This window comes from Poecilia latipinna, unplaced genomic scaffold, assembly GCF_001443285.1.
Source record: "Poecilia latipinna isolate Pla-1442-1.1 unplaced genomic scaffold, P_latipinna-1.0 Scaffold684, whole genome shotgun sequence".
NCBI lineage: Eukaryota > Metazoa > Chordata > Actinopteri > Cyprinodontiformes > Poeciliidae > Poecilia > Poecilia latipinna.
Genome location: NW_015113300.1, coordinates 156,592 through 184,524, shown reverse-complemented (window position 1 = coordinate 184,524; position 27,933 = coordinate 156,592). Strand labels below are relative to the sequence as shown.

General features: G+C 41.6%; 1 protein-coding gene and 1 long non-coding RNA gene across 2 annotated transcripts in view; one reads left to right on the top strand and one right to left on the bottom strand.

Annotated features, from left to right (window-relative positions):
* Positions 1 to 221: 221 nt before the first annotated feature.
* Positions 222 to 21,163, top strand: LOC106954842 (uncharacterized). The gene is made up of 3 exons (XR_001426437.1): positions 222 to 234; positions 8,026 to 8,032; positions 21,080 to 21,163. It is a non-coding gene; the product is annotated as an uncharacterized LOC106954842 (long non-coding RNA).
* The window catches only part of celsr2 (cadherin, EGF LAG seven-pass G-type receptor 2), an 80,127-nt gene continuing 55,450 nt past the window's right edge, over positions 3,257 to 27,933 (bottom strand). Inside the window, exons 6-34 of the mRNA XM_015044634.1 lie at positions 23,001 to 23,158; positions 21,869 to 22,032; positions 21,522 to 21,647; positions 20,251 to 20,420; positions 19,828 to 20,007; positions 19,638 to 19,751; positions 19,106 to 19,262; positions 18,884 to 19,025; positions 18,283 to 18,403; positions 16,907 to 17,090; positions 16,713 to 16,814; positions 16,510 to 16,604; positions 14,858 to 15,067; positions 14,568 to 14,751; positions 13,123 to 13,444; positions 11,981 to 12,148; positions 11,779 to 11,902; positions 11,508 to 11,708; positions 11,079 to 11,253; positions 10,219 to 10,331; positions 9,996 to 10,078; positions 9,191 to 9,317; positions 8,975 to 9,085; positions 8,238 to 8,368; positions 8,071 to 8,156; positions 7,782 to 7,994; positions 6,878 to 7,081; positions 5,441 to 5,663; positions 3,257 to 3,954 (exon numbers count right to left, since the gene is read on the bottom strand). Of these exons, the coding sequence (XP_014900120.1) occupies positions 3,861 to 3,954; positions 5,441 to 5,663; positions 6,878 to 7,081; positions 7,782 to 7,994; positions 8,071 to 8,156; positions 8,238 to 8,368; positions 8,975 to 9,085; positions 9,191 to 9,317; positions 9,996 to 10,078; positions 10,219 to 10,331; positions 11,079 to 11,253; positions 11,508 to 11,708; positions 11,779 to 11,902; positions 11,981 to 12,148; positions 13,123 to 13,444; positions 14,568 to 14,751; positions 14,858 to 15,067; positions 16,510 to 16,604; positions 16,713 to 16,814; positions 16,907 to 17,090; positions 18,283 to 18,403; positions 18,884 to 19,025; positions 19,106 to 19,262; positions 19,638 to 19,751; positions 19,828 to 20,007; positions 20,251 to 20,420; positions 21,522 to 21,647; positions 21,869 to 22,032; positions 23,001 to 23,158 (4,482 nt within the window). The 3' untranslated portion in view covers positions 3,257 to 3,860. The remainder of the gene's footprint in view (positions 3,955 to 5,440; positions 5,664 to 6,877; positions 7,082 to 7,781; positions 7,995 to 8,070; positions 8,157 to 8,237; positions 8,369 to 8,974; positions 9,086 to 9,190; positions 9,318 to 9,995; positions 10,079 to 10,218; positions 10,332 to 11,078; positions 11,254 to 11,507; positions 11,709 to 11,778; positions 11,903 to 11,980; positions 12,149 to 13,122; positions 13,445 to 14,567; positions 14,752 to 14,857; positions 15,068 to 16,509; positions 16,605 to 16,712; positions 16,815 to 16,906; positions 17,091 to 18,282; positions 18,404 to 18,883; positions 19,026 to 19,105; positions 19,263 to 19,637; positions 19,752 to 19,827; positions 20,008 to 20,250; positions 20,421 to 21,521; positions 21,648 to 21,868; positions 22,033 to 23,000; positions 23,159 to 27,933) is intronic.

The following is a 27,933-nucleotide window of genomic DNA, read 5'->3' as shown; positions in this document are numbered from 1 at the left end:
CTTTACTTGGTGGGTTAAATGAGTAAACTGAAGTTTTAGTTTCAGTCCGCTTTAATAAAACTGGTTCGTTTAAGTTCAGTTCATTTTGGGAAGATGTGAATGCATAACTCGACTCCGGACTCGGCTCGGTTAAAGTGAACTCTGGAGCAGTTCAAGCGGACCGGACAACGCTCCAAAACCAGAAAGCGAACTACAGTGCAGAGCATTCTGGGTAAATAGAGCTAAAATAAATGTGTGAGTTTAGCACTACAGAGAAAAACAAACTGCTACAAACGCTAAAATCTGGCACCACTCTCTTCGTTTACATTTTGTGAAGGAGGAAGTCACGCTGGTCTTCGTCAGAGGCTTTCATGTTTCCTCTGGTTACGTAGCGCCACCACAGGTAATTGAAAACCGGAGGTTCAGAAAGAGGAGGAGCGCTGAAGGAATCATTTGGGAAGAGGTCAGGATGTTTTAATGTGAGGCAGGTGATGGTGCCTACTAGGGGAGGGGTCAGGGATGGCTGTGTTATAACCCTAAACGTCCTAAACGTTTGACAAATTTGCAGTACCGTAATTCCACCACACTTGGCTCTCTAGCCAATATCAGTTTATTGCGGTAATTTTGCCCCAGCAGTAGCAGGGAGTTAATCTGAGGGGCGTTTTTCAATAGACTGTAGATTCTAACTAACTTGCTAGATGTTGAAAGTTCTAGTTATGGATAAATGGGGAAATATATTTACTCACAGGACATTTAAAGAACTGCTTACAATTAAAATAAGCAAAAATATCCAGGTGGAGATTTTAAATTAAGGGTTAATGGGGTTGATGTGGCCCAAAGAGATGAAAAAAATATTAAGTCCAAGTAATAAGTTAAATGACTTCTAACCCTTTCATGTGGCAGCCAGGCACCTAGAGGAGAGGTGAGGCAAAGGTTGAAGTAAGTAAACAGTTGAAGTGAGAGTTGATGGTCAGATTTGGATTTACTGGAAGGTTGAATTGAGGATTTAGCTGAGTGTTAAGGGTACAGATTGAGGTGAAAGGTTAAAGGTGGTGTTAACTGATAGTTGAAGTGAGGATTGGGGTGATAAGGGTTTAGGTAGGGCTGACATGAGGGTTGAGAGTTCAGGTGAAAAGTTTTACACTTGGAGAATGTAAAACTATGAAGCTGCAACAGGAATCTCCTCCAAGCTGCAGCAGGTTTTTGGTCTGTAAAGGGAAAAACAATCGAAGCCAGAAGTGGTACAAAAACATTTTATTTTGTAAAAACAGGAGTAGTAGAATAAAAGAGACAATCCTCTGTTTGGACATCGTGTTATAACACCACGAATGATTCTGCAGTGTTTCTCTGTATGGCATGAAGTTTATACATAAAAAATGGCAACAGCAGTAACTTTCCTTCAGAGCTTCTCTAAATACATTAAAGATATGTTCTTGATTCATTTACAGGCTGCTCTGTACAGAAGAATGGATTACAGCTCACGCATTTATTTACTTATTTTTTACAAAAAGTCATAGTTGTGTCTCTAGTCCAGGGGTCCCCAAACTTTTTCCTGCGAGGGCCACATAGCTGTTCCTTTCTGTGGTCGGGGGCCGGTCTTAGTTTTTGCAGTAAAAAAAAACAAAGAAATTCTTGTCGACGGGGGGGGGAGACGACGACACTTTTGGATAGATTTTTACCCAGAATGGAAAAAACCGTGAGTGAAACGGTGACTGACGAGTATATATTCCATTGAGGGAAAGTAAGTTTCACAATTGTTCAAAAGCCCCCTGGTGGTTGAAGAAAAATCCACATATAAACCGGAAAATACAATATATGAAAAAAAACACTGAATGCTCTCTGGTATGAGCAGGCGGGCCGGATCCGGCATTGTTCAGGGGGCCGGACCAAATGACGTGGCGGGCCGGATCCGGCCCGCGGGCCGTAGTTTGGGGACCCCTGCTCTAGTCTATAAAATACAGCTGTCTAGTCACTGAGCTCAAACGTGTTCATCCCTCATATTTAATGACCAAATCTGAGAGCATCTGCAGCAACGAGCTCCCAGTGGTTCACACCAACAAACAGAAGATTCATTAAATGTCTTTTGATTCCTACTTGCGCAGATTCGACCAAAATGTAGCTTATATGGAGCATTTGAAAAGATTTAAATACACCGAGTATAAAGACACACTACCTTGTTTTCTTCACTGTTTGGCAGTTTGGATTGTTAAAATATTTATATTTCCTAAATATAAAATGAAGAGAATTGTTGTACTGATTTCTTTAAAACAGAAGTTTACAAACCAAAAGCTTAATGCTGTAAACTGGGAAATCTTGAATGATAAAATATGGAACAACGAGCTGCATTTTGGGAGACATTGCTATGACCAATGAGACCAACATTGGTCATAATAATGATTATTGTTACTTTTAGAGGAAGAAGGATGCCATCTAATTCATAAAAACAAACGGCATCTTAAGTAAAATATGGAAATACTGAAGCAGCATCTAAAGACATCAGCCAGGAAGTTAAAGCTAATCATTTTTTACCCTAATTATTCTGACAAATTACTGAGAAGGACAACAAAATGAACGGTGGAGTTGAAACCCAAACCTGCTGCTGACGGAGGAATGGGGCAAAAACTACAGCAAACTGTTGGGGAAAAACCATCAGGAAGGAAGTACAGAATATCTGTGTAAAGGTTTATCAAATAGAAGGAAAATTATGTCAACTTCTGAATTTAAAGGTGACCCGTTATACTTCATTTAACAACTTAGAATAGGTCTATTGGCTGTACAAAACATTTTGTTTAGCTGAAAATCATTAGATAATGAGATTTTTGTCCGCTGACCTCTTTTCAGAAGGAGCTGTCACTTTAAATCCAAATTAACTGCTGCTCCATGATTACGCCATACATCTTTGAAAAGCAGAAGTGGAGCCTCCTGCAAAACCAACAAGAATGCAGCAAGTCATTTCTGGATGGTAAGTCAACAAGAAAACACTTGTCTTTTCCAGCAGCCATTGTACAGCGCATACAGCGGTAAAACCAGCTGAACAAAATGCTGAAGTTCCTCTTGGGTTGCTAGGTGATGGGCTGGGTTGGGGTTGCTAGGTAACAGCGCAGTGCCCATTGAATGCGACTTACTCTGGAGGTTTTTGAAGCAGTTCATTTTCCAGACACCAGGAAACACGAACTCACTTTGGCTGTCTTTACAAGCAGTTGGTGGAAGAACAAAAACGTGTAAAATGTGAATTTAGCAAAATAAGTCACCTTTGAATAATGTTTCAGAAATTATCTAAAAGTTTTTCTCTCTCATTATTATCAATTTTAACAATTATAAATAATCTATTTAATCCTGACTGACCTACAACATAAAATCAGATTTTGTTGTCCTTCACAGGGAGAAAGAAAAAAAGATAGTGTTTTTTTATACAGAGTATGTTAATGTCTGGCGTAAATCAGCTCATTTCTCCTGTTTGTAAGTTCAGTTCAACGTCCACACACACAGAAATACATAAACGACTCAAAGCTGACGGATGTTTGTCTTTTTGTTTGACTCAGTCGCCTGAGTCTGACCTCCTGGAGCAGCAGGCACAGAGATGCTCACAGCAACCAACGAAATGCCACAAAACAGTTAAAAAATGACAAAAAGAGGTTTCCCTGAACGTCTGGGCGGACGTCTGGACGACCCAACCAGACAGACTTCAAAACAGTTCATATCCAGGAATTAAAAGAAAACAATAAAAACAAAAAAGGTTGACCATCAACATATCTGGACAGCAATTTAAAAAAAAAAAGTGCATTTCTTCAAGTATGTAAACAAAATTTCTTTAAAGGGAGGCTTGTTTTATCCGTGTGACTCCTGAAGTTTGGCTCACACACACACACACACGTATGAACTCACACACTTTCAGCGCATCGTGATGACGAAGAGGCGCCTTCTCTCCTCAAGGTGGAGTCCGGCGAGTGGAGAGGAGGAGGGAGGCTCTCTGACCTGCAAAGACACATCCCTCCATCAGCGGGGTCACATGGAGCTGTTGTTGCAGTGGCTGCTGGGAGACAGAGAGGCGGGAGGGCTGATGTGAGGAAGAGGAGGAGGATGAGTGAAGAGTGAGGATGAAGACGGCACAACATGAGGAAGAAGAAACGATAAATGATGGTAAAGGTGTGAGGCTCAGACTGTGAGGCGATGATGATGATGCTAAAAGGATGTGAAGATCCTGATTGGTTCTGGATCAGAAATTCATGGGACAAAATTAAAGAACAAAAATCTGTGAGTTTTGATTTTGGAAAGGGAAAACGGAGAAAGAAGAATAATTAGGATATTTGATTTTTATGGTTGCTAGAAAAGCCAAAAAGCATTTCAGGAACTTTAAAACGTCTCTTAATGCAGGTGTTTTAAATTATCTGTTTTACCAATTATCAGGGCTGATCAAACAGATTATTGGTTATTTGCCGAGATCTAAACTGAGTTTAAATACAAAGATTAAACTCATTGCATCAGATTGTAACTATGGTAACACAACAAACAAACTATGAAGATTATTGTTTGCAAATTCTGAATGCAAGTATTAAATAGTTAATTAATTTATGTACTTTAATCAAATTGCATGAACCAACCAGGTTCTCAGAGCCTCTGAAGGCCCGCAGCATCACTGATCTTGCACCGTACAAAGTTAACTTTTGGTGCATCATTAATCATGACACCAGTAATTTAGTAGAGCAGAATTATTTATCTAACGAATACTTGAACTCAAGTTAGAAGTTGGATTTTTATTAATTTCTATGTGAGATTATGATTCATTAATTTATTTTATGACTTTTCACATCTATTCATCACAAATCAAAGAAAAACAAAAATCCTTTGCCTTCAGGAAATGAATAAAACTCTTATTTTGTCTCTGAGGAAAACTGTACAATCAGATTTCTGCACCTAAGATTTAATAATAAACACATTTTCACTGAGGCTCTGAATGTGTAAGTATTTGAAAGTTTAAATTGGCATTTGTGACTGTTTACAAAATAGACCAGGATGTATTTGACCATGAGGAAGTCTGGGAACACAGAAGACATCTTTTCCCCATGTCTCCTAGGAGGCGCCGTAAAACTGTGCAGGTGGAAAAGAACGACTAAGAACAACATTCAGCTGAATTAACTCGTGTTGCCAGAAGCTTTTTTAGTTATTAGATTAGATGTAATTTAAAGAGGCCAAAGTCTGTTGTGCATCATAAGCAGTCAGTATAAAAAACAGAAACTCCTTCAGCAGCGAGTTAATTATTGTTTTGAACTCTAAATTTGTGTCATGTATTAGAGAATCTTGTGTTTATTTGGACATTAAAGCTGCGTGGCAGTGATCGATGAAAACAGTCACTGAGGACAAACGGTAAGTTGGACACAGACAGCTGGAAGACGTTGGATGAACCGGTAGCAAGGGGAGACATCGACAGGCAGACATCTCTGTTTCTCTGAGGTTCACTCACTCTGATCCTGACGAGTCTCCGTCCACCGTCCCCGCCTTGATGCTCAGCGCCACGCCGTTCAGCTGCTCCGGCAGGCCGGGCTTGGGCGGCCCGGCCCGAGACTCGCTGGAGGAGGATCCCTGCGGCGACGGCGCGCCGGGCGTTCCTTCACGAGGCTCACTGTGGACGTGATGGACGCTGTTCCGCTCCACGATGGGAGAAAGCTGCTTCTTCTTTAGGATCCCTGCATGAAGGTCCGATGTACGGAAGCCCCAAAGTGACAAAATTCAGTTAAGTGATTCATTCACCAACTTGTTACTTTGATCTGTCATATTTTAAGTGAGAAGCAAATTAATTGAAAATGAGCTATGATTTAAAAAATATATATTTTAATTAATTCACACAAACATAAAAAACTTGTATTGTATGGAAGTTCAAATGTGCCACATTCAAATAACTAAATAATTATTAATATTTACCATTTCATATTATTTTTACAGATCATCTCTAAAAAATGTTTACTGAATGAGATAAATCTACAAGTACTTAAACAGCCAATAATTTGAGTAACTGGGGAATTTTTATTGTATGTATGCATGTTAAATTATGTATTTAAAGACAGACCCATGTAAGTATATATACATACAAATATTTTACATGTATTTAGTATTTATTGTGTAATAAATGCATAAATAATAATCTATTATTTTAAATAAATGCACAGTGGCGCAGTTGGTAGAGCTGTTGCCTTGCAGCAAGAAGGTTCTGGGTTCGATTCCCGGCCCCGGTCTTTCTGCATGGAGTTTGCATGTTCTCCCTGTGCATGCGTGGGTTTTCTCCAGGTACTCCGGTTTCCTCCCACAGTCTAAAAACATGTCAGGTTAATTGGCCTCTCCAAATTGCTCCTAGGTGTGAGTGTGTATTCATGGTTGTGTGTCTCTGTGTTGCCCTGCAACAGACTGGCGACCTGTCCAGGGTGACCCCGCCTCTCGCCCGGAACGATAGCTGGAGATGGGCACCAGCAACCCTCCCGACCCCACTAAGGGACAAGGGTGTAAAGAAAATGGATGGATGGAATATTCATGGATATATTTGCTCCCTCATTTATCATTTCTAATATATTTTAATGATTTAATATATAAATGTTTATTTACTTGTTTATTTATTGAATTGTAAGACTATTCATACAGCAAATGCTGTAAAATGCTGACCGTATGATAACTTATTCATTAGATATTATGCACATTTTTCACATGTAAATAATTGTATAATAGTTTATTTTTTTATTGTGTATTGCCAAATTGGTTCCAACTTTAATTAATTTTACTGACAGACATTCATTATAATTGTACGATTTATTTATTTATGACACTTTTGTCATTCCGCAGATCGGATTTATCTCTGCTCTCAGTATAGCTAACATTAGATCAGTGAATGGTTGTAATTTTCAGGGCTTGCCTCTGTGCGGATGGGCGCTGATGTTTGGGAATGCAGGCAGCAGCGCCGTCATGCAGTCCTGCGACCTTTCGTCTGCTCTGCGACCCAGAGTTGGCTGCGTTGACTCTGGACTGTTCAGCTTTGATCCCTCGCCACTGCCAAGTTCCCCGTCACTCACTGCTGCTGAGCGGTTCACAGGCCAGGGCATCGGACCTAAACTGTTGTCTGAAAAACGGAGGGACAAAAATTTTATTCAGTTCCTACAGTACATAAAATAAAAAGACAATGAAACAAAACAATGGCTGAGAAAAGCAGCATCTTGGGGTCACCAGGTCAGATGCTTTCTACATAAAAATCAGAGGAGGCGTGTCCTCATGTCACAAAGTTAATCATGTGGGGTTTGTTCAATTCTGCTGGAGAGGAGATGAAAGGAGACAAAGTTCAAAGATCCCTAAGCCTGGCTGTTGTCTTTCTACGCAACTTTGCTTGATTCTCATCTCTGCTCCCTGTGGGATTTCTCCCATTGAAATGGATTCCTCCGGTAGATTTTCAACTGGGTCGATCAGCAATTCACACGTTATACTGTCACGACATGTCGACAGTTTCAACAAATGTATAAAAAACATACTTTTGCTACATGCTGCAGCTTTAACAGCCGTTCAGATTGACTCTTCTTTTTGCAGTGGAGGATGGCATCTTCCAGTAAGCTTCATAATGTTAAACTGGTGCATCACACGCAAAACGGACAAACGTTAGCGATTGGGTAAAACTTCAAACTTCAACGCAGTCCTCGCCTCCAGGAAACAATCGTTTCTCAGTCGAGGCTTCAGATCCTCTGGATGAAGCAAACAGTGTTGAACCAGTGGCTGGTTTTATCTTTATCTCTATTTGGGATCTTTTACTCCCCACAAAAAGTATAACCAACCAGAAGGATGGAAAACTGAAATATGTCCAGAGTGATCTGGCTCTTTACCCTGCGGCTGAGGTCTCTTAGTCCCGTTAGACGCCAGGTTTTCCCAGCATTCCTCTGGTGGGAGCGGACCCTCCTCATCCTCGCTGTCTGAGGAGTGTGTGGAGGTGTAGGACCCACTCTGGTCGTCCTCCAGGGACAGGTCGCTGTCTGAGTCCGTGTCATGGTCTGCCGTGGGAACAGAGAGCGTTAGGTGAAGTCTTGAGGTGGAACCTGTGTTGGTGAGGCGGACGGAAGACGATACCCTCCAGACGCTCCTTCGTCTCGTGGAAGAGCGACGTCTGGTCGTTCAGAGCGATGTGAGCCTGGCTGTTGTTCAGCCCGTCCTCCCTGGAGGAAGACAGAACAGCTCACCGTTACTCCACCATCATCATCATCACCACACAGCTGCTCCTGAAGCGTCGCCCTCACCGGAGGGCAAACGGGACGTAGCTCTGCTGGCTCTTTCCGCTCTGCATGGTGCCGTTCAGAGACACGCTGGAGTCTCCGAAGGGAAGGTGGTACAACCGGCCGTCCATGTAGCTGCTGTTGCCTTTGTAGCTCTGGAACCAAAGAGAGAAAAGGCTTTACAACGATGAAATGACTGGAACATGAAGCAGCGCAGAGATGGAAGACCTGCTGACTTATTCACAGCTGATCATTTAAACACATAGGGACAGAAAACGGAGTTGAACCATTTTAACTTTTAGGATTATTTTCTGTAGAAAACCTGAGAAGATGTAGTAAATAATATAAAGTCGATGGCAATGGAGGTTCTTTTCTGTTCAGAAAAGGGAAGAGAAGATGCATCGGCCATTTTTTTTACCAAACAATTCTCATGTTTGACTTTCTGACTTCTGGAGGCTCAAGTTTCCGATTTCAGGGCTTGTAAACATAATTTCTTAAATATCAAAGATGTAGATATTTCTACAGGAATTAGCCTTTAAATATAGAACCGACAATGAATGAATCAGGAAAAAAGAGAAAGAGAAATACAGAAAGAAAGATGGAAACAAAGAAAAGAAAGAAAAGAAAATATGAATGAATGAAAAAACAAAGGAAACCTGCTGTCTAATTAAAAATCTGGACTACTTGTAACTAAATCACACAATATAGTTACTGATAAATGAAACAGAGAACCATATCGAAGGCTCTTCCTCTGAGCTCACCGAAGCTTTAGATTTGATCAAGTGATCGGGGCGTTTTCTGCTGCAGCAGTACTTCATGGCCTTCCTCGCCTCCTTGTTGAAGACAATGCGGAAAAAGAAAACAAACGGACCCTGCAAGAAGAAAGCGAAACAAAAGCAGAACGTGAAGGACGAAGATCAGCGGACAGTGACAGGACTGCAGTCATTGGCTGCCAGCGATCGAGGCTCAGGTCTCACCTGCACACAGTTGAAACCTGCAAACAGGTAGTGGAAGACGATCACGTCGCTGTTGACGGAGAGAAGAGCCAGGAAGCACGTGACGGAAACCAGGAACAGGACGCCGCCGGCGGTCTTCAGGCCCGAGCTGCAGGATAAAACCAACCAGAGAAGGATGGAAGAAGTTAGTGAGGATCTGTAAAGGTTCAGGGATCTGAAGAATGAAAGCTGGCGACGAGTTCCTTCTGGTCTATTGATCATCCGTTAGGTAAAATGTGAATTTTGGCAATAAGTTAATGTTTCAAATTGAGCCGTTTCAAAACCAGCTGGCACTGCTACTCACCTAGCAACCTCAGTGAAGCCCAGCGCGTAACCTAGCAACCCCACTGAAGCCCAGCCCGTTACCTAGCAACCCAAGGGGAGCTCGAGTACTTTCAGTTTTACAATGGCTGCTGGAAGAGACAAGTGTTTCTTTGTTGAATTACCATCCAGAAACCACATGCTGCATTCTTGTTGGATGTGCAGAAGGCCCTGCTAATGCTTTTCAAAGATGTACTGTTGCATAATTGGAGATCTGTTTGCAGCCAGTTTCATGTGTGGATGTAAACGTTGAGTTGGGGGGTGTGGCCGGCAGCAGCTGAATAGGATTTAAAGTGACATGTCTCACACTAGGAAGAACTGACCCGACTAAAATATCACTAACCAAGAATGATTTTGTGCAAAAAATGTAATGAACATGTTCTGGTTAGCCCATAGATCTATGCCAACTTGTTCAGGCAAGACTAACACCTTTAGAGATGTTTAATGACCGAGTCTGGTTACTCACACTCGGAGATCTTTCTTCTCGATGCTGTGGTGTCTCAGCGCGCAGGACGCTCTGAACGACAGGATGTACAGGAAGATGTTCATCTGCAGACAAAACACCAGACATCTCACACCTGTGAGCCTGAACATTTAATCTGGATAAAAACGATTCGACAAACTCTGCCAAGGTGACTTCGTTCACAGTAAATTCAGTCGGACCGCCCATCCTGTGAGCGCGGACTCACCGACACCGCCAGGGCGATCGGTCCAGCGAAGCTCCAGATCAGCGTGTCGAACATGGAGAGCCAGCAGAAGTCAGGGTTTCCGTAGCCTTCAGGGTCCAATCCCACCGCCAAACCTGGAGATTACGCCACAAGCCACAGGCTCCAAAACTAAACTCTGTAGGACATTTTTCATTTTAAAGCATCGTTTAAAACATTAATACATAACGGTGCACCAGGGTTTTATTTTAAGAGTATTACCGATGTGAAGTTTGGCAAAATGTGTTTATTTAATCAGTGATTTTATTTTGTTTAGCATTTTTGTTTTATTATATGCACTACTTCGGAAAGCTGAAAAATAATTTTTCTAACAGCACTACTTCCCATTTCTGTTCACACTGGAGGGATGAGATGCTGCATGTTTTGGTAACAATTTATTTATTTAATATAAATTAAATAAAGAGTCAGTACTGCCAATACGACACTGATTTCATTACCTTTGATATATTAAACATCTGACCTTTAGGTGTTTTTAAAAAATATTTTGTTAAAACCTAAGACAGAATTTGGACAAAGTTTATACAAAATACTTTATAACATATCAATAAAAACAGAAAGAATAGAAAAAAACTAATTAGTGTGTAGTTTTTCTTTAAATAAACAAACAACTGTAATATGAAAGTAAATCAAAGGAAAATATTTTTGAGGTGGAGTTCAGTTGAAATTTCAAAGAGAATCTTAAATTAAAGTATTGATCTTAGCATGTTAGTGTTATAATATACATTATAGATATTTTGGACCAATGCGATCATCTCTATTTCACACCACAATGGCTTCCATAATGTCAGACACATTATTTTCCTTCAAATGAGGAAGACCCAGACCGGTGATGAAGGCCGGGACGCCCCATCCTATCAGGTAGTAGAACCTCATGGGTCCATAGTTGATGTCTCGGACTTCGCTGATCATGCGGTAGATGTGCAGGCCTTCCAGGAAGAGCCAGGAGAAGGAGCAGAGGTAGAAGAAGTGCAGCAGGATAGCGATGACTGTGCAGAGGAACTGCAGGACAGAAGGACAGACGAACCTTTAATGTCAAACATATCAGAAAACTTTAAATCTGGGGATTATTAGGCCGTTTCAAGTCTCAGCTGTCTACAGACTTGCCAATGCATCTGCAAAGGCCTAGCCTTGCTCCATTAAAACATCTGGCTTAGAGTGATGGGAAAATCTGGACATGGAAACCAGTGGAAAAACTTCCAGAATTGGGACAGAAACGTGTGAGGAGAAAAGGAGAGACAGGCTAAGTGGTTTACCGGGTTGTCAGCCTGGTTGATTCCCAGGATGAAGATGAGCTCAGACAGAAAGAGAGCGCCGGCTCCATTGTTGATTATACTCGTCTTGTTGCACTGCATGGCTCTCAGGGACACGAGGAAGATGGAGGTGAGGAAGAGGAAGCCCAGCGTCACGCCAGCTGTGCTCCACGTCAGCATTTTGATGGGCAGGATCTCTCCGTTCTGGTGCAAAACAGCGTTTATTTAGCACAGAGCTGCAGCCAGGCTGCTGCTGATCGGAGAGCCGACCCACCTCCCTCCTGGAGACGTCCATCAGCACGGCGAAGCTGGTCATGTGGTAACACTGGCAGCTGATGTGGGAGCTGTTCCTGAAAACCACCTCGCAGCCTTTCGCCGACCAGCCGCCGCTTCCCCCTCTGAAACACAACCAGGCGTCATGAGAGGAGCGCGGCGCCGCCCTGCCGGTCCGACACGCCGAGCGGCCTCGCACTCACAGGATGGTGTGGTTCCAGAACACGCAGATGGGCTTGGAGCGCTCCTCGGTGGCGACCAGGCGAAACTGCACCGTGATGGGCTTGTCCAGCGCGTGCTGCAGCAGCTCGTCGTTGTCGTGCACCGTGATGCTGACCACCGGCGTGTTGATGACCGGACGCTTCGGCACACTGCCGCAAAACGAGTCAGAATCAGAACATGGAAAACGCTTTTCTGTCGACAAAGCAACTCGAGCCAAATCGCTGTAACCATAAGCAACATAAAACTTATAATTAAATTTTACCTACATGATCTTATCCACCGATTTTATCTACCTTAACAAAGGTCTAAAAATCAACCACTGTCTTCTTTAGTTCTCCTGTCAAACTGATATTTTTAGCAAAATTTCAAACAAGTAAAGTCAGTATTGGTATCGGTCAAAGTCAGAATCGGCAGACCAGGGTTTTTAAAAATCGGTAATCGGACAGAAAATTGCAGTATGTGCACCAATATTAAATACAACCTAGATATAAAGCAAGTAAGTAAAATGAAATAAATTAAAAGTATGTTAATATATTAATAAAGCTACACGAGTCCAGAGTTGGGTGTTGTGTAAATTGATAGCTGCAGTTACACTGCAAAATCTTGCCAAGTATTTCTTGTCTGGTTTCTAGTTGAATTAAAACAAAACTAACTTAAAAGTAACTTTTCAGCGAGACGTAGCAGCTTGTTTTAAATCAATAATGCTGATGAAAAAGATTATTTCACTTATAACATGGGAATAATGTCTTGCTGTAAGTGAAATAATCTGCCAACTCAAACTTTTTAAAATCAATATTAAATGATTATTGACTTAAAACAAACTCATTTATTTTGCTGAAAAGTTACTTGTAAGTTTTATCTTAATTTAAATGTACTGAGATATTTGCACTAGAAGTAGCCCAAAAATTATTGGTAAAACTCTGTGTTTTTGCAGTTTAACTTGTCAAATACAAAATTACTTTCTAAATTCAATCATCTGAACTTCCACATTTCAAACAATCAGAGAAGTTCATTCAGGTTTTTGTTCCACATGCATAATGCAGCCTTCCTCCATTTTCTCCTCTGCAACCACATCAAATATTTACAGTAACAAACGTTAAGAGCCGACAGAGCTTCGTCTCACCGCAGACTCCTCTTGTCCGGGTCGTAGCTCTCGGGCAGAAGCGACGCCAGGCTGTGGAAGATGATGACGCTGGCCACTGCGTCCTGCTGGCTGTCGTCCGGGTGTCGCCTCTTCCTGTTAGCCGAGCGGTTCCTCTGCGAGGAGGACTCTGGGAAAACGTCCAGGTGTCTGTGGCCCCTGCTGTCCAGGGGCAGCTGGAAGACCGAGTCGGGGAGAGTGACGGCCGTCTCCTGGTCCGCGGGACGCGGGCCCCTCAGGGACTGGTACCGCGGCAGCCTGGCTCCGGCAAAGTTCATCTTTTTCAGACGGTCCACGGAGATGACTGCAGAACCGGACAAAAGACGAGGAAGTGTCAAAAACTCAAATAAATCAGATTTTATATAATGCATCTCAGCTTGAAATGACCTAAATATGTCGAGTTCATCTAAAGAAATATCCAGTTTCCAAGAACACAAAGCGCTGAGCAAATTAAAATTTAAATATTTAAATAATGAATATGATGAAAAAAAACACACACACACACATAATCACAACAGGTGTGAGGTATAAATATTAGATATTGGAGTTTTGCTCAGATTTCTTATGACTGCAGTTCTGGAGAAAGTGTAAATTATACACAGGCAAAATGTTCATTATTAATGTTTTCTTGTTTCCTCGCTGAAAGGAACAGAAGAATCTGCACAGATTTTTAATTTTAGTAAGTGAAATAACCAAATAATTCAAACTTGTTTGAATTGAGTTCACACATTGTTAATATTGTTGGAATTATTCAGTTTTATTATAAGATTCATATAATCTATAAATCATGGCGAAAAACATTTTGTGGGGTTTTTAGTGTTTTAGTTTTTTTACAAACGTTTTGCATTTGGTCTCCATCTTTTAATGAACACATATGGTGTAATCTATGATGTGTAGTTTTGGAGATTACTGTAAGAAATTATATTCTTCATGTAAAAAAAACTATTATAGTATCATTAATATTTAAAATGTTAAAAAAGTTACTGAATATACATTTGACAAAGCTGAAAATGATTTTATTTTTATTATATTGCACACAACCTCTACTACTAATAGTAATAATAGTAACATAATATACATTATTATTATTGGTAGTATTAGTAGCAGCAGTAATTATGGTGGTTGTAAATATTTATAAGAATATTAACAGTGGGGCATCCAGACCAGGATAGTGACAATTTTAGGGGGAAAAAAAAGACAAAAACACAAGAAAGACATTATGTAATTTTATTGACTCAGTATTTAATTATTTACTGAGTTTTTATGTTTTTCTATGGCATAATCATGACTCTCTGATTGGCTGGTGGTGGGCAGCCTTTTTCAGGAGGGGGCCATGCCCCCCGATCCCCCCTCTTAGAGACACCACTGAATATAAAAACTAAAGTAAATAAATGCAGGTTTTCCTGTTGCATTGTAACCATCCTCACCTATGTTGGGCGTGACGATGGTGAAGGGGCTCAGGTAGGTCTTCCTCATGTTCTGAGCCAGCGTGTTGGCGTAATCCTCGTAGTGCCGCAGCAGCGCCGCCGAGCCGCCCTCCGAGTGCTGGATCAGCTCCCAGTGCGTCTTCGTATCTGGAGCCAGGACGCTGCTGCCCACCGCGATCAGGTTCTGTCACAAAGCGATCAATACTTCAGACTCACAGCGATACAAAGTCTCTGCTGTTGCTTTCCTTTAAGTTTTGCTTTGCAGAGTTTGTATGAGGTTCGCCGTTCACCTCGGTGAAGTGGACGTCCTGCGTGGCCGTGAGGTTGAAGCCCTGCTGGTTGATCTCGTGCTGCAGCAGGACCTGAGTGAGGCGGTACGCCACTTTGACGTCACTGCCGTAGAACGTGTCTGTGTGGGCGGTGGCGTTGGCCAGCAGGGCGGCGGTCTGCTGAACGCGCCCAGAGTCGAGGAGCGACGTGTTGCGGTGAAGCTTTTCTGACTGGAGGAGGGAAGTCAGACACAAATATTCAGTCACTTCCACATTTTATTTATGCATTGGACTATTTTAAGATTGATTGATTTTTTTTTTCTCTGCCATCACCAGGAAGTAAGCCGTTAATGATTCTTTCACAAAAAGTTAGATTCATGATGAGTGTATGTAAACTTCTAGATGATAATCAGAGTTTCCTCTCAGAAATTCATCAAACTTTCAGTTCAGTTTCACTTTATTTTAGTAAATTATCAACACTACAAACAGAAAACAAAATTCTCCTTCACAAACCCAGAACTTACCAAAAAAGGAAAAGGCTGGAACTCTTCTGTCTGGTTTTGATTTTGAAAGCAAGTTGTCATTTTGATTCAACTCTAGAAAATATTTGTGTTTATCATGCAAAGCCTAAATATGACGCAAAGCATCTGTGGTTGTAAGGCGACTTTGCACAGATCTTCACTAACTTCATTATAAACACCATGATGTCGCTGGATGAGTGGGAGAGCATGAAAGAAAAGAAAGAACCTTTCCCTCTATGTAATATCTGTGTTTTTATTCTTCCGTTTGAGTTTCTTCTGCTTCTAAAGACAGCCAAACAAAACACAACAAAAAACACCCCAACGTTTTCCGGTAATAATTTATGGTTTTTTTTGGTGTAGGGAAATGAGCCGTTTCAAAAAACCTCTTGATTATGAAGTCATATTTGACGACACTGTGCCGTCACCTAGCAACCTCAGCAAAGCTCAGCCAGTTACCTAGCAACCCAAACAGAACTCGAGCACATGCTGACTTTCCATTCAGAAAAAATGCGAAATTCACTTCTGCTTTTCAAAGATGTACAGCTGTATAATTGTGTATCTGTTTGCAATTGGGCTGGAAAGAAAAAAATGTGTTTAAGATTTTACTTCTTGGGTTTCCAGAGTGACGTCAAGAACCGCCATCTTGTTTAACAAGTGTGTTTTAAAGCTTCTCTCTGTTTCAGTTTTGAATTCAGCTCAACTCATAGAAAGATTGAAATAAAAGCCAAGACTTTTTCTGCAATTTGTAACTTAAGGGGAAAAAACTTGATGAAAATCAGAAACTGAATTTGGTATTAAAAAAAATAGGACATTTTATTTTGAAGCTCTAGTTTTCAGCCATTTTCATGTGCGAGTGTAAACACTGAGTTGGACGGTGTGACCAGCAGCTTATTTTGATTTAATGTGACAAAAAGCCCTGAAACGTTTTATTCTGAAAAGGAAGAACTGGTCAGACTGAAATCTAATAACCTAAGAATAATTTTTATGCAAGAAATGTTTTGTATTGCTCATAGATCTATCCTAACAGGTCACCTTTATGTCTTTCTACTTTGGCTTTTATTGATTACATCTGTTTATTGATGTAATCATTTCACGTCTCCATCAGGTTCTGAGGTAGGATTGGGTGTTGTTCTGTTGGGAGGAGCTACTCACCAAGGCTTTGAGCTTGCTGAAGGTGACGGAGGTGCAGTTGAAGAGGTTGGGAGGAAGCCAGCCCTTGTGCTCGTCACAGTGCCGGATTGCTGTTCCTGGGAACGCGGACACAGTGGAGCTGAGCCAGGAGAAGCCTTCAGGCTGAGTTCATGTATTGCCATTATTTTATGATAATTCGATGAGGTGCCAAAAAGCCATCATACCAACACTTCCCCTGGGACAGGGAACGGCTGCAGGGAGACCAAACTTAGTCCTGGGCCACCATATCCCCGCCTCGATGGCCTGAGGGCAGCTGTCATAGATTACTGCGAGAGAAGGAGCACGGAGGAGAGAAAATGTGAGATATTTTTAAATATTTATGCAGCTTTTATGAAATATAGAGCTGTTCCATTCAGACCTTCACAGCCGCTGGCAGAGACCTCGGCGAACGGGTTGTCACAGCGATCACACTGGCGCCCGATGACGCCGGGCTTGCACTGGCACTGGCCGCTCTCTCTGTCGCAGGCCCTGGAGAACGAGCCGACTGGGTAGCAGTCGCACAGCAGGCAGGTGTCGCTGCCCTCGGGACGGTAGTGGTTGTCCTGGATGAGGAGACGGAGAGACACGTCGCTAAGGAACGGCACCTTCGCTTTTCTGTGCCAGCAAAAACGTGAAGCCAAGAGGCGAAAACGTGCAACAGCTGAGCTGCTGGTGGGTCAAACTGGAGAATAAAAACACTTTACAGAACCTATGAGACGTCATTGTTGTTATTCTTCAGGTCAAAATAAGGCTTTCAGGCTGCTACACATTTATAAAGGAGGCTCTTTGATCTCTCAGTTTGATCCTGATTGGCTCCGTGATCTAATGATCCTGACGGGTATTCAGACTATGAAGGTGGATGTTTGCATTCAGGACTGAAACGATTAATAGTGATGCATTGATTATTGAAATAATCATCAACTAATTTACTAATCAATTAATAATTAACTTGAGCATGCAGACTCTATAAATGCTGTTCTTTCATTTCCTGAAAGAACAGCAGCCTCAGAGCAGATGTTACACTAAAACTGTGCAAGAATTATTTTGTATTTGAGATGGAAAAACCCAACATGTTTTCCTGTAAATATTCTCTAGTATCAGTTTTAGCTTCACTTGGATCAAATTCTTTAAAGAAAATTAGTCTTTATTTTTATATGAGTCATTCACTCTGTTACAGACGCCCAATAAAACAAACATTTTATTTAAAGGTGTCCTCTTTCTAAGGGGCCAAACCTTCAAAATAAACTGTGCCAAGTGAAACACAAAATACTTAAATAAATAACGCATTTTATCTCCATCAGTTAAATAAAAGAAATATGAATAAACATACTTCACTCTCAATTTCCCTCAAATCAAACAAAGAACATCTTCGTCCGTCCTCTGCGTATCAACTTTTCTATCCACTTATCAATTGATTGATCCAAAAATCCACCAGCAGATCAGTCAGCATTGATGATGCTAAGCAGAAAGGACTGAAGCGTTTTTTGTCTGCAGATGCATCCTTTGTTTTATTTGCTGTTATTTCCTGTAACGTTTCTGCTGTTGCTCAGAAATTTCCCCACTGTGGGACAGTAAACGATATTTTTGTTCTATTTTATAAAAAGTCATGGACTGATTATCATCAACTCCTTATAATTATTGCTCCTTCTGCTTTGCCATGTTTCTATAGATGTTACTCTACACAGCTCTGTTTTCTCTTTGGGTTCTGAGTCAGAGCGACGAGTGGAGATGAATAATTCAGGTCTTCAGACTCACCTTACAGCGACACTCGCCGCTCGTCTTGTTGCAGTCGGAGTCAAACCCTCGGTCAGTGGGGCAGTTGCAGGGCCCACAGGTCTTATGACCCCACCAGCCTCTGGGACACGGCAAGTCAGTCCTGTGGAAGAACACAGCCAGTTCATTTTAAATGTTTGCTAATTAAATGATCCAAAACAACAGCTGCTGTTAATTATGGGCGGCTGTACTCAGTTTATTCAGGTCAAATTAAGTTGATAAACTGAATAAATTTCAGTTTATTGGGGTAAGAATGACTAAAACAAGTGAAAATATGTGCAGGATGACATTTTACAGGTTGAAAACTCTCATGCATAAGAATTTGTAATATTAGAGACAATACTAAGGCCCTCTACAAATAAACTTGAATATTTAATTTATTATTAAACAGTTAACGAGGTTTGGGTTGTGGCGATACAGGAGGAGGTCGGCTTCCTCCTGTATCTTTGTATTGTTTTTATTTTTGAAGTAAATAAAAAATAACAAAAGGCTCCAGTGTGTTTTTTTGTCATTAACAGGATTACAAGAGGAAATATGGAAAGTGTCAATATTATGGCTTCATTAATTAGGAACCCAGACGTACTTTTTCTCACAGTATCGGCCGAAATAGTTCCTGGGACAGTCGCAGGTGTAGCCGCAGGCGGCGCTCGGCCTCCTGGAGCACACAGCGCCGTGTTCGCAGGGGTTCAGCGAGCACGCTTCAGTGCAGTTGGTGCCATAGTAACCTGCAGAGAAATACAGCCGACGACGATGAGCTGCTGCGCGCTGGAGTGGCGAAGCGACCGCAGTCTGTGCAGGGACTGACCGCTGAGGCAGGTGCAGGAGTAGCTGTCCCAGTCGTCACTGCAGAAGCTGTTGGCAGGACAGGGGTTGGAGCTGCAGGGGTCCGGCACGCTGCAGCCCGGCTCCACGTTCACCTTCCTCGCCACGGACAAGCTGAGGGCGCCACCGACACGCAGGCCCTGGAGGAGGGGAGGCACCGTACTTATGCTGCGTAGTTTTATGAAGCACGAAGCAGTTTGAATCAGGAAATGCAACAGCAGCAAGTAAAAATGTTTCCTTCTTGATGTGTTTAAAAAGTCGGCTTTGACTGTCATCCTATGAGCTTTCACTAATTCTCTTTGACTGAAAACATCTGGAAAATTTTAGAAAAATGTATTATTTTCACAACAATAACTCCCAGCTTAAGCAGTTAAATGAAAAATCTGCAGAGTGTCCATTTTTAAAATTAGATTAATCGTCAAAATGATTGATAGAATAATCAATAACTAAAACAATTAGTTGGGTGTGTCTATTGTCTACATCTTGACTCTTTATTAGCTTTGAAGAGGACAAACCTGTATGCAGCCACGGAAGCCGTGCTGAATTTTCCCATCAGGCTTTGCCAAACCACCAACGCTGACAGTCTTCAGCTTGGACTCCCGCAGCTTTCCGTCCACCTCCATGCTGGCCTGGAAAGCAGCATGACGGCATTAGCATAAACCCCTCGATGTTTCATCACATTCACGTGTCGGTCCACCCACTCACCAGGTAGAGCCCCTGGTCCAACGACAGCACGGCCTGGTGGCGGCTGGCGGCGCCGCCCAGGCTGCTGATGTCCAGCTGCAGATGATGCCAGTCCCCGTCGTTCACCAGCACCTCCTCCACCCGCGACAGAGTGGAGTCCTCCCCCCTGTGCAGCCCCATCAGCACGCTCCCCCCACGCAGCTACGCAGCACCGAAACAGAGGGAGGGAGATACAAAGACAATCTGTGGGTTCAAAAGTTCAGACTCTGAACTGCTGCACGTCCTCAGAGTTTACTGCTGGGAACAGAAAGAGCAACATCAAAGAATCCCTCGTCTAGACGAAATCAGGAAGGCAGCTGAAAATATTACAAGAACAGCCTCTTTTCCGAGAAGAGTGATTTTCTCCCAGCGTCCTTTGTAATAAAGAAGGAGGTGGGATCTCACCTGCAGCGTGAGGTTGTGCTGCAGGCCTGAGGAGATGTGGAGCAGCAGGGAGCTGGACTGACGGGTGCGGAACATGAGCTCGATGTGCCAGAGGACGGAGGCTGCCAACGCCTCCAGGTTTTTCCACTGCAGCAGGCTATCGCCTTGGAAACGCAGCGGGTTGGCCATGACTGCAGGAACGACACACAGAGGGAGTCCGGATGAAGAAAGGCACACAGAGACTGAAAAATGAGAGATTCTCTTTAGGTGACATGATGATGATGATGATGATGCATCATCACTGCCAGCCTGAGGCGTCGGGCGCACCGGGACATTTCCCAGCAGCCCGGCTGCTGGCCTCAGGATCGCTTGTTTTGTGTCTGCAGAGATTTGTATCAATGAGAAATATGATTGTAAACAATCGAAATATGTTTGGTTACAATTTTCCCAGCACTTAAAAAAAACACTAAAATCTTGCTGAGTAATTTTTGTCTAGTTTTTGATACTTAGGACACTTGAAAAAAGACAAAACTAGCTTTTCAGAAAGACAGGAGTGTGTTTTCCTATGTTGAAAGTGAACTAATCTGCCAATAAAACTAGAACGTTTTCATCATGTTATGGGATTAATTACTTAAAAAAAGCTCTTCTGTGTCTTGCTGAAAAGTTACGTGTGAGTTAATTTTGTCTTCTTTCAATTGTACTAAAATATTTGAAATTAGACTTCGTAAGATTTGATATTGGTACAGCTTCTTTCTAGAGCTTCGTTCTCCATTTAATTTGACTTTCCCGCTCAAATTAAACACAATAAACAAAGAAAGTCACAAAACATCTCATAAAAATTCTCACTAAGTTTTCTGGCATGTAGCAAATAGAAATAGTTTTGTTAATTCTAAATGAGCTGAAACAAGAAACGTTTAGTCTGATTTAATTTCAGGCAATGATAAAAAAAAAATCTCAGTGTCTTTTTATTAAGTGTATGAAAATATCTGTTCTCAGCTATAAATATCACTTTCCAAACTTAGGCTTTAAACATTACACTTTATTACCAAGCTTTCAATAACTTTATACAGAAACCAATCACTTTTCAAACCTTGCAAACGCTGCAATTCAAGCATTTGCAAGGATTTCAAGCACCCATACGAGCCCTGAAAACGTTTGATGGATGTGGAGTTGTTAATTCAAGACTGGAAGTTATTAAACTATAAACAGAGGTTTTCTGAACTTGTTTTTGTAAGTAAACCGGAGCGTTCTCCCAGATAAAACTGCAGCATTGCTTTTCCTCCTTCGCTCACCTCGCTCACAGTTCTGCCCTCCAAATCCAAGCAGGCAGTCGCAGCTGAAGGAGCCCCACAGGTTCACACACGTCCCTCCGTTCACACACGGGTTATTGTTGCAGAAATGTCTCTTGGCAGAGCAACCTGGGAGGTGTGGGAAAGCAGAGGAATAATCCGTTTGATGTGTCCCAGCTCATTATTTCATCAGAGGATCAGAGTCGACGGGTCATCAAATATTCATAGCAGGTACGGCCATCATTTCCCTTCCAGCTGTTCTCATTACGGTTATTTCCTCTGCAGGTTTTCCACACTCGGCTGCTCAGCCGGCAAACTGAATAAAGCTGCGCCGCAGAAGGCCGATTTACCTGGCAGGGTGCCGTTGTTTGCGATGTAGCTGGCCATGTCGACGTGCTGGTTGTCGATGCGCAGGTTCTTCATGCAGCCCACGAACTGCTGGTTCCGGACGGGAAAGTCCTCTGGAAGTTTGGGGACTCCACCGAGGAGCAGCGGCCCGGTCAGGTCCAGAGATCTGAGGACACAAAGGGATGCGGTGAGCCGTGCGAAACACAGGAGAAATTCATCATGTGATCTGCAATGTTTATCTGAAAGACGTAAATTAAGAAAGTACAGAGACAATGATGTTTCTAAACATCTTCACTCCAAGCTGCAACCAAAGTAATCTGATTCACAAAATAATTCACACAAAAAGGAAAAAAAAAAAAGAGAATAAGTTTTCCTTAAGGCTGGGCAATAAATCAATTTGGTCAATTAATCAAATTTTAGTTTTTTTAAGATTTCACTTTTGGAAAATCTGTATTTTTCCCACCAATTCATTCCATAATTCAGAGTGATGTCAGAGCCGCCATCTTGTTTTGAAGCTTATATTTATTTGGACTTTGAATTTAGATCAACTCTATGATGGAATATGAGGCTCAGGCTAAGATTTTATTTTTTAATTAGAGAATAAAGTCATAATATTACAAGAATACAGTCGCACAACAACGGAGTGGAAATTATACCAGAATAAAATAGTAATTTTATGAGCATTCATACCAAAAACAACTAAAGTTTAACTTGAGGGAATGTTGAGCATCTTGTGAAGTTATACTTTGATGTTACAGATGATTCTTAATACTTAATCGAAATACTTTTAACACAGCGGCATCTAATTCAAAGAAAGATCTACGTGAACTGAGCTGCTCAAGTCAGATTCTGATAGCTCTGTCAAAGCTTTTATTTTATTAAATACAACTTTTTTCTTGTAATTTTCTAGTAAAACTGTATATTTTTTCAACTATATTCTTGTAATTAAACAAAAATCCTCTTAGCAGAACAGAGAAATCCTACAACTAAAACTCACAGAAGGGATGACTGAAATAAAAACCACTTTTGAAAAATATTTTGTCTTTTTTTCTTTAGAAGAAAAAAAAAGTCAATTAAAATTGAATTTGGTTTAAAAACATCATTATTTACAAGCTGTATTACTCAGTCCCTCACTTTTTGGATCCAGACTGGCTTCCTTGGGCCGAGCACGAGTAATTTCCAATCATGTGACCGAATCTCAGCGCCACAGAGGAGTCACAGTCGTCCACCGTCACCACGACGACCTTCTGGTCCGAGGGGCCCTGAGGCAGACCGGCCTGGTTCAGGATCGGCTGTGGACCAGACAGAAACAAATTACAGCCAAAAACCTGCCACCATTAACTGCGAAACCAGAGACTTCAACACTTTCTATCATATTACACCATGGAGTTTAATGCATTTTACTGAGATTTTCAAAAATAAGACTCAAATAGTCGTTGACTGGAAGAAAAACAATGTTTCAAATATCTGTTTTCAGTCTATTTCACTCTGATACCTCTAATTAAATGAAGAGCAATCAATTACCTTTAGAAGTGTAAACAACCCACCTGTATAATTTAGTAGTTTTGTTGGACAAAATTAGAGAGAAAACCAAGGAAAGAGCAGAAACTCAGGTTTAGGTTATAAAACAACAAATCTGAAAGTCACACTTTAAAACTACTTACATTGGTTTGATTCATTGTATAAAATCTAAATTTAAATATTATGAAGTTTGTGGATGTAAATGTGGCAAAATGTGAAAAAGTTCAGTGGATATTTTGAGCTTTGCCCAACACAGAATATAGTGCAAAAGTTGGTTAATGATCTAATCATCATCAACTTTAGAGCTTTTTTACTTGGAGTGCCAAGAAGAAATATTGATGTAGCTCAATAACTGTGCATTACTCAAGACTTTTGCACAGTTTTAATCCTTCAAACCACATAGACGATATCAATGTACACAAACATTTCAATCGGTGCGGTTGAGACAAAGGAAAAGCTCCAGAGTCGTAGCCACATGACAGATAAAAGTTGTCATGCTGCCATTTTTATTGCGCTCAGATGTCAGAAATTAAGTTTTATAAAAATATCCCAGCAGTCTGATAAATTTAATTAAACAAAACACTGAGCCGAATGTTCAACATGATTTCTAAAAACTTCCAACGGTGAAAACAGACAAACACACATTTAGAGGGTTTCATTCTGTAGGAGGAAAAAAAATCTTCCTCTTTGTGTCTGGAATCAATAGCGACAAAAGGAGGCGGGTTCAGGGTGGAAAGAGTTATGATGGCGTCAATAAAAGGGCGCGACCTCGTCACACGCTGCCCTGCGTCTCCGGGGTCACTCAGAGGTCACGTGGGTTCAAACTGGAGCCGCCAAGCACTCAGCTGCTCACACACATTTAATCATCTCATGAGCAGATAATGTTAGGTTTTGTTTTGTTTTTTTTTTTACTGTCAGGATCTTTAACTCTTTATGAGGTTGGATTAAAACAGAACCTTTCAGTTCGGCTCCAGGGGTTTGAGGAACTATAATTTCCTGATTGCTCAGCTGTTATGGATCAGACAGCTTTATCTGTCTGCGATGCAGCAGACATCCAGCAGGAGAGAAAGTGGACATCTAACTGCAGCATCCTCAGCCGCTCCATCACGGCGGAGGTTTATTAAAAATCAAACAGACTCTATCAGACAATGCGACGATGACTGATTTAATTTTAGCTCAAGGCGCCGCCGCGGTTGAACGTCACTCACATGATTTCCACGCTGAGCAGATTAGATTAATTCTCAGAGTTTCCAGTTACAGGAGAGGCTGCAGCCCACCGAATTCCTGCAGTCTTGTGATATGAACGAGACGGGGACAGTATTAACGGTGACCTCCTGAGCTTCCTTGAACTGGTAAATCATCCAAAACATGTTCATTACACTTTTTACACAAAATCATTCTCAGATAATGAGACTTTAGTCACTTTAAATCCAAATAAACTGCTGCCGGCCACGCCGCCCAACTCAACATTTATGTCAGCACGTAGAAACAGCTGAAAACAAATGCACTATTATACAACCATACAGCTATGAAAAGCACAAGTGGAGCCTCATGCACATCCAACAAAAATGCAACAAGTGGTTCCTGTGTGGTAGGTCAACAACAAAACACTTGGCTCTTCCAGCAGCCATTGTACAGTGTATACAGCTGACCAAACATGCTGGAATTCAGTTTGTGTTGCTAGGTAACGGGTTGGGCCTGGCTGTTTTTGCTAGGAGACAGGCAGTGTCTGCTGATTTGTGATGTTACATTCAGAAAGGTTTTGAAACGGTTCAAGAGCTTTAAAGGTCTTTAAAATGTCAAAATTTTCACATATCCAACTTTATTTTGGTCTGTCTGCTGATGTAATTTTTTAAAATATTAAATGATTGATGTTTAAATCATTTACTCAGTAACTGAGAAGCTTTTTACCAGATACCTAAAATATTCTGAAGTAGTGCTACTCTATAGGAACAATTTTTTTGGTATTCTGGATGTAACGCAGACCCCCATTTCGCTAAACAACTCTTAAAAATTTATTCTATTTCACAGTTTCTATACAAATTTATGGAAAAATGTGCAAAAACCATTAAAATCAAATGTGCTAGTAATTGTGCTGCATGTGGTTAAAGTTGCCTATAAGGTTGAAAAAGTTAACATATTCACTCAAATTAAGTAAAATGAATACGTCAGAAAACAAATCTGCTGACATATTTCAGTTGAAAACATTTTTCTTCGTGATTTATATTTTATGGGCTTGTTGTAAATCTAAACACCAAAACTTTTCGTTGTAAAGCTTGATGCAAATTTAAAACAAACCTGCTAAAGCCTGACTTTTTCACATTTATCTTCACCATTTTAGCCCCATAATGTAGGCGTTGCCCTGATCTTTTATAGTAATTTTCACCAAAACAAATCCACATATCTAATCAACTGAATAAAAACCATGAAATGTTGTAGATTTAAATTTTTAACCAGAGTTGCCGCAGGATGAAGTGTGACCTCTCACTCTGAGGAGATAAATGGTGAGAAGTGCCACTGAGCATGCTCAGAGCATTATGTCTTGTCTTGAAGGTAAACAGCTCATTAAGAACCATCAGGAGCTTCCTAATTATTCTGCTGGACACCTTGCAGCTCAGCTTTAGCAATCAATTTTCAGGATTGACTGTCTCGCTTTAGAAAGGCTCATGGTTTAATAACAGGATCCAACCACAGAGAGCATTTCTGGTGAATTAATGCCTTCAGAGAGGCTTATTTGATAATATATAACCGCTCGGGCCGTGTAACTCTGCACCTTTCCCACAGAAAGTCACAATGCACAGTGAAACTCTCCATCACTCAGCGGTGAAATGTAAAAAAAAACAACAAAAAAACCACAACCCCAAAGGAAGCTTTTTTTTCTTTCCGGTTTGCGCTCTTTGAGGCCAATTTGTTACAAATTTGTCGATGATGAAAAAAGCAAACATGTTGTGTGAATTGATGAAGGTGAAATCATCCGACATGCTCTTTTCCACGGCTTTTTCCCTGCGCTGTGAAAGCGCTGGAAGAAGGCAGCGCTCCAGCTTGGGCGCTCCTTTCAGCGACCTCTGCTGTCATCAGTCACGCCTATTGACTCTCCAATAAAGCCCGTCTGTCAGGACGTCTCTCCGCTGCACAAAACGCCGACCTGTCACAGCTGACTGCAGCGCACATATTTGCTCTGCAGCACATTAAACACCGCTCTCGCCCGCCACTACAGGGGATTATGGGAATATGAGTTCCCTGTCACATGGGGGGAGCAGAGGGTGACAAAAGTGGGGAAGGAGCATGACAGCAGGCGGCACAAATACTGGATCTGAGATTGACTGGGAAACCATAGCAACAGGAGAGGTCGGCCCCGACTCGTTCATACTTTCTTCGCCCTCCTCTGTCGCGGCTCCGGCGCTCGGCTTTAGAGGAGGAGAGGGGCACCTTCCCCTGAGGCCGCATCATTCACTGCCCGCGGTCCCCAAAGGAAGCGGGGGCCAAACACAAAGGCAGCGGTCATTGCCATTCTCCACAGTCCCCCACCCCACTGAAAGCCACATTTCAATCTAAAACACCCCCCTGCACCGCCCCCTGCGGACAGGGACGGGTCAGAGAGGGGAGCTGTGGGACACCTCCAGCAGGAGGAGCTTCTGTTCCCACCTCAGGAAGAGCAGCGCAACCAAGGTGGAGAGGATCAGTTCAGCTAGGAAACCCCCAAACACTTCTGGTATTTATGACCCACCCCGTCATTAGGCCTGTCGCAATAAGCAATGAATCAATTATTGGCATGATAAATTAAAACAAGCTCAATAGTTTTCATCTGCATGATTTATCGTTTTTCTACCAAAAACTAATAAAAGTCGTCAGTTTGGTGCTTTGGTCTTTTATTGAAGGACAAATTTATTTAGAGTGGCTCCATAATTCACTTTATTTGTTGCTTCTGTTGTTTTGTTTATTTATTTTGGATATTTAAAATGTCTTCCAGTTCCAGTGTTAAATATTCATTATAATTTTAAGTTTATTAATCTTTGAGGATGTGCTCTTGAATTATTATTCATTATTTTTACTTGAAAAAAGTCTCAAAACAATAATTTTATCACAATAACTTTTGGGACAATTTGCCATCCAGCAGAATGTGTTACTATGACAGGCCTACCTATTAAATGACTCAGGTGTGTTGAAGCAGAGACACTTCAGCAATACATAAATAAAACCAATAAAATCTAGTAACCAGGAGGATTTTCGCGCCTCACAGTCTGGCAGACCAAATCTGCAACATTTGTTACATTTGAAGCTGCTGCAGTTCGCTTTCAGTCAAATGAAGCACCTGTTCACCTCCTCGCCTGTGGTGGCGCTGCACCAAGAACCACTGAACGAAACGACACAAAAACCTCTGAAGAAGACATGAGCTCAACTTCCCTCTTAACAAAATGTAAACAAAAATGGAATACCATCAGATTTTAGCATTTGCAGGATTTCTCTTTGGTAAAAAAAAAAAAAAAAAAAAAAAAAATTTTAAAAGCGCGAGGAAACATGCAACCAGGGGGAAACATGCAAGCAG